Raw genomic sequence first — 12,467 nt, 5'->3', positions numbered from 1 at the left:
ATATATATTTTTATTTTTAGGACTAGCTTATAATGAAGAACAGATCCACAAATTTGATAAGTAAGTGTCCAGATTATGGTTTTTTAATTATATTTATTTGTTTTAATTGATGATTGCTTTACAGTATTGGTTTGATTTCTGCCATACATCAGCATGAATTAGCCATAGATGTACATATGTCTCCTCCCTCTTAAACCTCCCTCCCACCTCCCATCTCCCACCTTTTCCCACCCCTCTAGGTTGTGACAGCCTCAGTTTGAGTTCCCTGAATCATAGCAAATTTCCATTGGCCATCTGTTTTATGTGTTAGTTTATATGCTTCCATGCTACTCTCTCCATTCATCTCACCCTCTCCTTCCTCTCAGATTATGTTTAATAATTATTTTTGGTTATATTGTTAATGAGATTCTTCTTAAAGTTGTGATTAATCACAATAAAAAATACATCTTGATATTGGCTTTATATAGAACTGTTACTGAATGTGCACATATTTGAGGCCTACTCACCTGGCTCCCTGGTTCAGAGGTTACAGAGATAGGAGAATAAGGGGGACAGTCTTCTTCCGCCTCCTGTGCTCTGATTACAGAAGGACAGATAATAGAGAACATAGGTGAGGGCACACCTAACCACCTCTAACCTTAACCTCATTCAGTAAATAGATTTTGACTGTTCTCCCCTATGAACCTTCTTTTTCTTCTCTTGCTGCTAAAATGTCTGTCTTAGAAACCTTAGGTGCTTTCTACTGTAAATATCCTAAACCCACAACAGTCGTTACAGGAAATAAATTTCATATATTTTAAGACTCTTTAATATTGGAAATAGAGACAGTGACATTGCTTTAAGCCCCTGATCATTTCTAAATTACAGGCAAAAACTGTATTATCATGCAACAAAAGCTATGACCCACTTTACGGATGAATGTGTTAAAAAGTATGAGGCTTTCTTGGATAAGTCAGAAGAATGGATGAGGTAAGTAAACTTTTTGGGGGGCGATTAGTGGTTGGCTGCCCAATATACAATCTAATCTATATTACACATTTTAAGTAAGGGTAATATTTCCTTAGACTGCTTATTAATCGATTCTTTTTGGTTTTCAGAAAGATGCTTCACCTTAGGAAACAGTTATTATCCCTAACTAATCAGTGTTTTGATATTGAAGAAGAAGTATCAAAGTATCAAGAATATACTAATGAGGTATAGCTTCAAAATTATCTAGAAAAAAAGCCTTTTTCCTATTAGGGAAAATTAAAATTCTTCTCCGTTTAAATCTGATAATGATTAAAAAGAGAGAAATAGGATATAATATGCCTGTATTCAGCTCCACTTGCTCATTTGTGATATGTATTTTTTTAATGTACATAGTATAACATTTACCATTTAAATCATTTTTAAAGATATTTATTTATTTATTTAGTCTTCCCTGGTGGCTCAGACAGGAAAGAATCTGCTTGCAATGCAGGAGACCCAGGTTCTGTCCCTCAGTCAGGAGGCTCCCCTGGAGAAGGGCATAGGCAGCCTGCTCCAGTATTCTTGCCTGGAGACTCCCATGGACAGAGGAGCCCGGCAGTACAGTCCATGGGGTGGCAGAGAGTTGGACTCGACTGAGCAGCTGGCGCGCCTGTTTGTGTGCCTGTGCTCGTCTCAGTTGTCGCAGGGGCTCTTCCGTTGTGGTGAACACACTCTCTAGTTCTGGCACTCAGGCTCTCCAGTTGTGGTGCAGACTCTAGAGTGAGTGGGCTCAGTAGCTATGGTTGCTCCACAGCAGGTGGGATTATTAGTTCCCCAACCAGAAATCAAACCCATGTCCCCTGCACTGCACAATGGATTGTTAACCAGTGGACCACCAGGGGAGTCCATATGATACATATTTGGAGCCAAGTTTCAAGAACTTAGATGTTTTTAATTATAAAACATCTAATCATTTTTTATCATCTAAAATTTTTTTAAAAAGTTTTAGTTTAAGTATTATTGATAGTTTTGAAATTACAGCGTAAAGTTATAATAGGCTTATTAAAACCTGTAATATTTGTTCCAAGATCTGTAGTAAGTATTCTGTTCTGTGATTGATGTGTTTTTTTTGTTTTTGATGTTTTAGTTACAAGAAACTTTGCCACAGAAAATGTTCGCAGCCTCCAGTGGAATCAAACATACCATGACCCCAATTTATCCATGTTCTAACACATTAGTAGAAATGACTCTTGGGTAAGAAATTTATTATTTGGTAACTGTAATGTTTCTATTTGTTTTTATTTTGTTTTACTTGCTCTTTTATTTTGAAATGTTTTATATTTGTTAGGAATACATTTGCTAATGTTATTTAATGGCTTAGATCAATCTAGAGAACTAAACATACTGTAAATATAATCGTAGAACATTTGCTTACTTTTTTTAAGCAGAGATACTTTCATTTTTATTTTGAATATAGTATGAAGAAATTAAAGGAAGAAATGGAAGGGGTAGTTAAAGAACTTGCTGAAAATAATCATATTTTAGAAAGGTGAGTAATTAAAAAATCATTCTGCCTGGTGATTATGCAATTGAGTGCATACATACGTATCTATACTTGTATCTGTCTTCCTGTATCAATAGGTTAAGCAGTGAGAAAGGAGTATTAAGTTAGAACCCTTAGGTTTTGTGAATTTCATGATACCTTTTAATGTTTGGGATTTTTTGGATAAAGAAATAATTATGATTGATTTCATTTTATAGAAGCGCTGGTTAATGCTAGATTTGGTGCAAATGTAATTGCAGTTTTGGGTCATGAATGTTAAATCATAACTAGGCTCAAACACATCTTTATTAGTCAAAATGCTGCTGCTGCTAAGTCGCTTCAGTCGTGTCCAAGTCTGTGTGACCCCATAGATGGCAGCCCACCAGGCTACCCTGTCCCTGGGATTCTCCAGGCAAGAGTACTGGAGTGGTGCCATTTCCTTCTCTAATGCATGAAAGTGAAAAGTGAAAGTGAAGTCACTCAGTCATGTCCGACTCTTAGCGACCCCATGGACTGGAGCCTACCAGGCTCCTCTGTCCATGGGATTTTCCAGGCAAGAGTCCTGGAGTGGGTTGCCATTGCCTTCTCCATGTTAGTCAAAATGCTGCTGGTACTGCGAAGTCACTTCAGTCGTGTTCGACTCTGTGTGACCCCATAGATGGTAGCCCATCCCTTGTCCCTGGGATTCTCCAGGCAAGAACACTGGAGTGGGTTGCCATTTCCTTCTCCAATGCATGAAAGTGAAAAGTGAAAGTGAAGTCGCTTAGTCGTGTCTGACCCTCAGCGACCTCATGGACTGCAGCCTTCCAGGCTCCTCTGTCCATGGGATTTTCCAGGCAAGATAGGCACCATTAAAATCAACAAATATTTACCAATGAGAGATAAGTGTGTTTATTCCTATAGCATACAAATCCATGCTTCGGGATTTGACGAACCCTTGGAAAGAATTTTCTGCTTCCTACTGGTAGCATTTTCCCTGCAAAAAGTTGTCTAGATGCTTGAAGAAGTGGTAGTCGGTTGGCAAGAGGTCAGGTGAATATGGCGGATGAGGCAAAACTTCATAGCCCAATTTGTTCAGCTTTTAAATGTTGATTGTGTGACATGCTGTTGGGCATTGTCGTGGAGAAGAATTGGGCCCTTTCTGTTAACCAGTGCTGGCTGCAGGTGTTGCAGTTTTCTGTGCATCTCATTGATTTGCTGAACACACTTCTCTCAGATGTAATGGCTTCGCCAGGATTCAGAAAGCTGTAATGATCAGTTGGGCAGCAGACCACGAGACAGTGACCATGACTTTTTTTGGGTGTAAGTTTGGCTTTGGGAAGTGCTTTGGAGCTTCTTCTTGGTCCGAACACAGACCTGGTCATCGCTGGTTGTTTATATAAAATCCATTTTTCATCCCACATCACAACCAATTGAGAAATGGTTTGTTGTTGCATAGATTAAGAGAAGATGACACTTCAAAACGACAATTTTTTTTGATTTGTGGTCAGCTCATTAGTCACCTGCCTGCCAATGCAGGAGACTTAAGAGATGTTTTAGAACCCCCTGGGTTAGGAAGATCACCTAGAAGACGGCATGGCAACCCACTCTAGTATTCTTGATTGGAAAATCCCATGGACAGAGGAACCTGGTGGGCTCCAGTCCATGGAGTCTCAAAGAGTCAGACACAACTGAAGTGACTGAGTACGCATGCACATGAGGTACCGACTTCTCGAGGTTTTTCACCTTTCCAGTTTGCTTCAGATGCCGAATGACCATAGAATGGTTGAGGTTGAGTTCTTTGGCAGCTTCTTGTGTATTTGTAAGAGGATCAGCTTTGATGATCCTCTCAGTTGGTCATTGTCAACTTCCAATGGCCGACCACCATGCTTCTCATTTTCAAGGTTCTCATCTCCTTTCAAAACTTGTTGAACCACCACTGCACTGTAGGTTCACTAGCAGTTCCTGGGCCAAATGTGCAACTTATGTTGCAAGTTGTCTGCTCTGCTTTATGACCCATTTTGAACTCAAATAAGAAAATCACTCAAATTTGCTTTTTGTCTAACATCATTTCCATAGTCTAAAATAAATATAAAATAAACAGCAAGTAATAAGTCATTAGCAAAAACATGTAAGGTGAGACATGCACATTAATATGATGTCTGACAACGTAACCACATTTATTTAAGAATGTATTCCAGTATCAAATGGCAAATTTCAACAGTGTAAAATCGCAATTTTGCAGCAACCTAATAGAATTCTTTGAATCAGTCAGTGAAAACAAAAATCTTTTGCATATTATTTTTCCAAACATTTTCTCATTGGAATCATCATTTTCAGTTCTGAAATCAGATTTGCTTAGGAGATGGCAGCACTCTGATAGTGTAACTCACAGAACCCTCTGCATACCTCCTTGCACGTGAGCATCATCTGTTCATTGAGTTATTGGAGGAGCTGAGTGTCTGCTTATCTCCAGAATCCTAATAGATCAAGGAGAAAAAGTTGGAAAACATATAGAGCCAATAAAGCCACTTTGTTGGCTATTTTTCTCAGACTCCTTGTCTGTGTTTCTCAGAGAAGTGAAGTCATATTTGGCTCATGAAGGAAAAGCCTTCTTTTTCCAGCCCTTAGGTGTTTCTCCAGAGTCGTCTCACCACCAAGATGTTAATGCAAGGACATCATGTTTATGTGGTGTTTTGCATACTTGAAGAGCACTTTCATGCTGTATGACCTCACTAAGCATGCATTCCAGCCTTGCATTCCAGAGTCTAGCAGATTTGTCAGTGTTCCACAGATGCTGACGTTCATACCTGAGAAGATGAACTGGAGCTGGAACCCAGCCTCCTATCTCCTCACATCATCTTCCCCCTACTAACCCTGTTCTCTCAAATAAAAGACCACACAGCTTCCTAAGGCTTGAAAAGATTAAATGTCAGGAAATCACATGATATTTGAGCTACATGCAGAAAGTTATCAGACACTTCTGTGGTATCATCGGCCTTCTTAATGAATTTAATGAATCGGTAAATCAACTTTTAGCCGTATGTGATTGTAAAAACTGAAATAAAAGTCTTCATCTACTGTCTCATACTTCTCCACCCCCATAGAAGTAAACAATAGTTTGTTGTGCATGTGTATTTTATAAGAATGGAATCATTCTGTTCACACTGGTTTAGTCTTTTCACTTAAGGCTATATATCAAGAGCACTTTTTCATATCCATACCTATAGCTTTAGTTTTCTCATTTTCAGCGGCTGCCTGGTATTCTAGCGTATTCATCTACCATATCTATTTAGTGCATCCCTATGTATTGGGCATTTAAATTGTTTCTAATTTTTCACAATTACAAACCATGTTTCAGTGAACATAAATGTTCATATATCTCTTCATGTGCTTGTGTAAGAATTTTTGAAGGGTTGATTTCTTGAGGTTTCTAGATATGGAATTGTTGGGTCTAAGGTTACGCACATTTAAATTTTGATAAGCTTTGTTAGTTTGTTCTCTGAAAGACTTGCTTATTATCCCGTTGAATGTTACCACTTTTTCAAGTGCCAATTTGTTTAGTAGATGTTGGTATCTTATCTTAGTTTGCATGTCTTCAGTTAATAGTGATATCAAACATCTTTTTATATGTTTCTTCTTTTTTTTTTTTTCTGTGAATTGCCTGTTAGGTTTTAAAGTCTTTTCCTATTGGTTTATAGCATCTACATAGAAATTATCTCTTTATAACTTCATAAATTTATTCAAACTAGTTTCTTCACAACTTTAGCTAAATTCTAAATTTATCCAGAAAGGCTGAAGATTAGCAAGTAGAAAAGATTATTAAAATTTTTTAACAAAATTTTATTGATATATTGAATCACTTCTGTTTTGTGAAAGAAAATCCCCACTTCCCAAAGCATGTCCAATAAGTCATGTTTTATGTGCTGGCTTGACAATTCATGGGTAACCAGACCTGGCAGAATCATAACTTAAATATTTGAGTGACCACTTAAGGATTTGTGCCAGAACAAGTAATAGAAACCAAGTCTTCTGCACTGTCTCCACATAGATATCTGACACTTCAGATTTTTTTGTATCTAAAATCACTTGTCATCCTTCCCAACTCAGTTTCCCCTGTAATTTCCTCCTCCTCTTCCCCTTTCTTCTCCTTCCATGAACATAAATTGTTCTAGACACTAGCTCTTTTTTTTGCTTCCTTTCATCATGTTTGGTAGTCTTCTTTCAAACTGTCCCCTGTTGCCCTCATCGGCCTCGTTTAGATCTCCTTCCCTCCCTCGTGAGCCATGGCCATCATCTCCTACCTGTATGCCTGACCAGCCCTTCTCCTCTGCAAACTAATCTTCCCAAATGCTGATCTAATCATACCACATAAATTCCTGCTACCTAAAAAGTCAAATATAAATTTGTACTGAATTCAGAGAATATAATAGTCTGATGCCAGCCTAATCACCCAATTTTATTCCTCCAAATAACATTCTGTTCTAGCAGGATTCCATTCCACACTGTCCCTGACTCCCAGCTCCACATCTTTGTTTATAAATCCCATCCCAAAGAAATTACCCAACCAAAGAAATTACCCAACTCTTCCTAATGCTTTCTAGATTATGGCACTCCTCGTTTTCTCTTAAGAAGTCTTCCCAAGCCATTGAGTTGTATTTTTTCAAATATTTATAATAATACCACTGTGTTTCAAATTAGAGCAAGTGTATTTTGCTCTGTTTTCAAAATAGAGCAAATTATAGTTGGTTAACTCTTTAAAAAGAATAGTTTGTTCATCTAAGAAGTATTTTATATTCTTTAAAATGTTAGAGGTCAAATAAATGAATCTTGTGAGATTGCCTTTTCTTCTTTTGTGTTTTAGGTTTGGCTCATTAACCATGGACGGTGGCCTTCGCAATGTCGACTGTCTTTAGCTTTATAAGAAGTTCGAGGCAAGTTTCAGTTTGCACAAGAAAATAATGTCGAGGCATTAAATGAATGCCTGTATAGGTGGTCTCTTGTTTCTATATTTCACTATTTGATGTGGTCATGTAAATATGTATAATATTGTAAATACATAAAAATATATAAATTTTTGGCTGCTGTTAAGATGTAATTTTACCTTTTAACATTCGTAATTATATGAGGACATTTGACCTCAGTTAGCACTTAGAAGAAAGCCATGACCGATATTCTGAGATACTGATGGTCGACTTTTCTGAGTAAGGCCAACTAAGTCATGTATCTCCGACTGCCTGCTGAAAACATTTTTTAAGTGGAACCAAAATTGGCATCCTTACAATCAGTAAAGGCTGATTGTTGACACGTTTGTAAGTGACAGAATGGTGAGATAGCTTCTGTGAGTGGAGAGCTGAGCCGAACCACTGTTGTACTAAGATCTCAGTTTTTTTGAGAAGGATAAAGTGGCATTATCCCAGTTATCCTCCTATCTGTTTAATTTCAGGTAAATTACTGAGCAAAATTTTTGAAGTGATGAATTATTAAAAACTGTTCATTTTTTATTTTGGCCATAAATGTATAATTGTCATAAAAATTTTAGGATCATTTCAACTGTTTTAGGCTGTACATTTCTTCTTTACTTTAATTCTGCTTACTATTTCATGAAGAAATATCAATAAATTTCTCGATTTTAATGTAACAGTTTGTATTTTTCTGTGTACAACAGTTTGAGAAACAAAAGTTATCTTTTGAAAAATAATGTGGATGGTAATGGTCAATTAGCCTTAGAAATTGGACGAGGGACAATTCTATGTCTCTTCTAAACCATTGATTCCAAATTTAGTAGAAGTTCTTTCATAAACATACGCTGTACAAATCCAAAAGAGAGCCTTCTCTTTGAAAAATGTACCCAAGGTTCTAGACAAAAGAATTGTGCTCAATACGAAATTATTTTATCCCAGAAGGATTAGGTTTTGGTTTTGGTTTCTCATTTCTTAGATGATTGAAGTATGATCGTGTACAACCTGTATATCATGAAGAGACCATGTTTTAAAGAGTAAATAAATTTTGGCTACTATGGACACTGGAAAACTGAAAACGGATTAGGATGTTATTTGAAATCTCAAATTGATATTTATTGTGGTAGGGAATTTTAAGTGTCACATGTACACATTATAGAAATAAATACATGGGTAAATGACATTACTTTGATTGTGACAGTTATCACCATCAAAAATTGTTTAGTCAGAGAATGTGTGGGGCAAGGGGGTGTTTAATCTCTTATAATTTTAATTTTCCATTTGACCATCTAACATGAATGTCTTTAATTGTGTAGTTTAAAAGTTTATGTCACTGAATACTAAGTAATAATTTTACCTAAGTTATATGGTCAGTTAATATATTGGAAAATTTCATTTTTATTCAAGCACCTCTAGAAAAGAACATCAATAAACAAACCCTTGCTGTGGGGACTGTATTTGTATAACTTGTGTAAGTTGTCCTGGTAAGATCAGTTCTTATCCACGCTAATAATTGGTTAAGACTTACTGTTTTGTTCCTCATTACAGCAGCATGTAAATCAAGCACACTTGCTTTCAATAGACTACTCTCAAGAATGCATCTTCATTCAAAACACCTTATGTCAATAAATGCATAGTGACTGCTCTGCTAACCAAATTTTCAGAGTTACTATGTAAGTAAAATTAGCTTTAAAATAAGTTACATCTCTAGTTTAGTAGCTTTTTTTTTTTTTCAGTATTTGGATATATTTCCAAAAGACGGAGATTAAAAATATTAAATGTAACAAGTGAAAGAGTTGGTGGATTTAACTCTTTTTTTTTTTGGTAGTTTTTTTAAGTTGATGTACAGTAATATACAATATTATATGTTACAGATGTACAATATAGTGATTCACAGTTTTAAAGGTTATATTCCATGTGTAGTCATAAAGTAGTGGCTATATTCCTTGTTGTACAGTATATACGTTTAGCTTATTTTATACACAGTAGTTTGTAGCTCTTCATCCCCTACCATATTTTGCCCCTCTCTGCTTCTCTCTCCACACTGATAAGCACTAGTTTGTTCTCTTTATCTGTGACTCTATTTCTTTTCTTACTATATTCACTAATTTGTTGTATTTTTTAGAGTCCACATAAAAGTGATATTGTACTGTATCTGTCTTTTTCTGACTTATTTCAGTCATAAGCATAATACCCTCCAAGTCCATCCACATTGTTGCAAATGGTAAACTTTCATTCTTTCCTTATGATTGAGTAGTAGTCCATTATGTATGTATACACCACATCTTTATCCATTCGTCTCTCGGTGAACACTTAGGTTGCTTCTGTATCTTGGCAACTGTAAATAATACAGCTGTGAGTGTTGGGGTGCACATCTCTCTTCAAGTTAGTGTTTGGGGGTTTTTTGGATGTGTACCTCAGGGTAGCTTGCTGTCATATGATAGTTCTACTTTTAGTTCTGCTTTGGTTTTCCGCAGTGACTGATCAGTTTACGTTCCCACCAGCAGTGTACAGGGGTTTCCTTTCTCCACATCCTCACCAATGTGTGTTATTTGTGTTCTTTTTCATGATAGCCACTCTGACAGGTGTGAGGTAGGATTTAATTCTTAATGTAAAAAAGAGATTATGGTTCTAATAGAAGAAATAGTCAAAAATGAAATAAGTGAATGTAAATTATGTGGGGAAAATAGGGATATCTTTTAGTAAATAAAGAAATTAGAGGTTAGGGAAGAAATGTGGAAAATAATCCCATCATATCTTCTAAAGCTCCCATTTCCATTATTTTGGAAATGACCAAATACTGTGTAAGTGGCTTATAGCCCTTGTTAACACTGTCAGAGTGTCTCTTATTAGATATAAAAGATCTTTTCCTCAAAATATTCCTTTAAAAAATATAATACCTACATCAGTAAGTTATCCAGAATGTGTTTTTGTTTGTTTTTCTGGGGTTTCTTTAAGCGATGAAGTTTGCTTTTTGTGGTGTTCTGTGCTGAAAGAGGTTTGTTATTTGGAATTAAGAAAGGAATTACAAATTATCAGTAGGTATAAACAGTCTCAACTGAAATGTCAGAACTTTTATTGTCCCATCAGAATCACAGCCACAACAAGAGCTAGTCTTTTTATCTTTGAACTGACTCCACTCAGAAGGGCATTTTTCACCTTGTACTTTTTGTCTCTGAGGAAGTGCTGTAGAAAAGTTACAGTTACTCAAACATTTAAAATGTGCGGGGGCAGACACTGAAAACATAAAGAAGTCTTAATGCTGTCATTTTGGGCAAGATCCACCAGCCTACATCCTATTTTTAGGAAGAGGAGAGTATCAGAAAGTCTTACACTATGGTTTTAATTGGATTTTCTCCCCCAATTGTCACTTATAAGCAGACTCCTAAGCAAATTCATAAGAACTCATGGAAGTAGAGTAGGAAACAAAAACATCTGACTTGGAAACAGAAACTGGTAATAAAATAGTTTCCTTTTGTGGGTGTGTATAAGTCAGCTCCAAAAATGTAGCGTGTCACATAAAAAAAGCACTGTCCAAACGTTACATCAGGCTGTTTTAAGGACTAATGTATGAATAAGTTTATTTCTTTTGACATAAACAGAATGCACAAAGATCAGTTGTTAGATGTAGTTCCAGGACTGATGATGGGTGTTTATCTTTTATACACTTCTTGACTTGTAAGAATCAGTCAAATTCATTCTTTCTGCGATAGATTCCTGCCAGGGTTTAAAATACATTTCATTTTTCCGATAAAAAAATGTGCAAAACAAATGGGATCAAGGCTATGGCTTTTAGAAGTAGCTTGTTAAACACCAGCAAGTCCTGCAGACTGCCGTTGCCAATTCTGTTGGATGCTGTGTTAGTGGGTACTGCTGACTTTGTCCCTGTGAGAGAGCAATTGTAATTCTTTGCAGGAGGTGGGGCAGGGGTGGTGTCTGTACTTAAAAATTATCAAGTGTTGCATTAGGTTAGAGTTTCTGAAGCTTAAAACTCTTTCTTTAGAAAGAACATCTATTAATACAGTTTCTAGTTATGAGGGCTAAGGTCCAAAGGACAGACCGAAGGAATGACAGAGGAAGGGGATTTAGGGCTGACAGGTGGTCCCCAGACATATTGGCTGAGAGAGAGTTCACAGCTAAAGTGTCACATGCGGGTGTTACTGTGTTTTCCTCATCCACGCTCTCGTGGAGGGCTGTTCTGAAGCACTCAATAGTACTGGCTATGGCCATCAAAAGTGACTTTAACAAGACATTCAGAAGAATAGCCCGGCTCTTTTACTGGTTCCCCAGGTCACTAACCTGCTCAAAGAATCGGAAATCCAAGTTGCTCTGGAGCCAGGGGCGAGGTAAGATATCTGAGGCTAATGCTTCATTTGAATACATTTTTTTCTGTTAGTAAAATGGAGCCTCTCTCAAGTAGGGAGGAAAAAAAAAAGCTCTTAAAACCTTTAAAAAGTTACTTAACATGGTTTTCTGAGAGAAAATTAAGAGAAAGCAATTTGAAGATGAGATATTAAAAGCCATGAACATTTTATAATCCAGTTTTGCTCTATAGGCATTTGGGTTTGGAGACGTTTTCTAAAGAGAGATGGAGAATGCTTAGCTTTTTTTTTAAAAAAAAAAAAGGAGCTCTTATCAGTGAATCTCAATTTGCTTGTGGAATTAAAATACCTTAGAATAAGCAAAAAAAGAATAATCAAATACATTCCCCTTCTCACAGAAAATTTAAAAAGTCAATGGACCATTTTATTTCTTTGGGTCAGTTTATACAGCATATTTTAGTCAAGCATTAAGGTAAGATTTTAAAGCACCTTCTGTGTACCACTGCATTTCCGTCTGGTCCTGCCTGGCTGGAATATGAGGAGTCCTAGGACGGGGTGGAGGGAAGAGGATACCTGGCTCCTTCTGCAGAGCCCAGCTCTCACTTTCCTAGCCTGCACCTGGGGGAGGTCTGGGAGTGCCGCTGGGAACGAGGTGAGCAGACGCTCTTCCTTCAGTGTCTCATCTTGCAGCGGACTCAAAACTTAGAGCTTTTT

The 12,467-nt window shown here is 36.8% G+C and overlaps 1 protein-coding gene across 1 annotated transcript in view; it reads left to right on the top strand.

Moving 5' to 3' along the window:
* TBK1 (TANK-binding kinase 1) overlaps positions 1 to 8,111 on the top strand; it is a 43,290-nt gene extending 35,179 nt beyond the window's left edge. Inside the window, exons 16-21 of the mRNA XM_010841585.1 lie at positions 21 to 60; positions 868 to 969; positions 1,098 to 1,194; positions 2,096 to 2,202; positions 2,426 to 2,497; positions 7,335 to 8,111. Coding sequence (XP_010839887.1) covers positions 21 to 60; positions 868 to 969; positions 1,098 to 1,194; positions 2,096 to 2,202; positions 2,426 to 2,497; positions 7,335 to 7,386 — 470 coding nt within the window. The 3' untranslated portion in view covers positions 7,387 to 8,111. The remainder of the gene's footprint in view (positions 1 to 20; positions 61 to 867; positions 970 to 1,097; positions 1,195 to 2,095; positions 2,203 to 2,425; positions 2,498 to 7,334) is intronic.
* Positions 8,112 to 12,467: the final 4,356 nt, after the last annotated feature.

This window comes from Bison bison, unplaced genomic scaffold (assembly GCF_000754665.1).
Source record: "Bison bison bison isolate TAMUID 2011002044 unplaced genomic scaffold, Bison_UMD1.0 scf7180017864163, whole genome shotgun sequence".
NCBI classification, from domain to species: Eukaryota; Metazoa; Chordata; class Mammalia; order Artiodactyla; family Bovidae; genus Bison; species Bison bison.
This window is presented reverse-complemented; position numbering and strand designations above follow the sequence as displayed.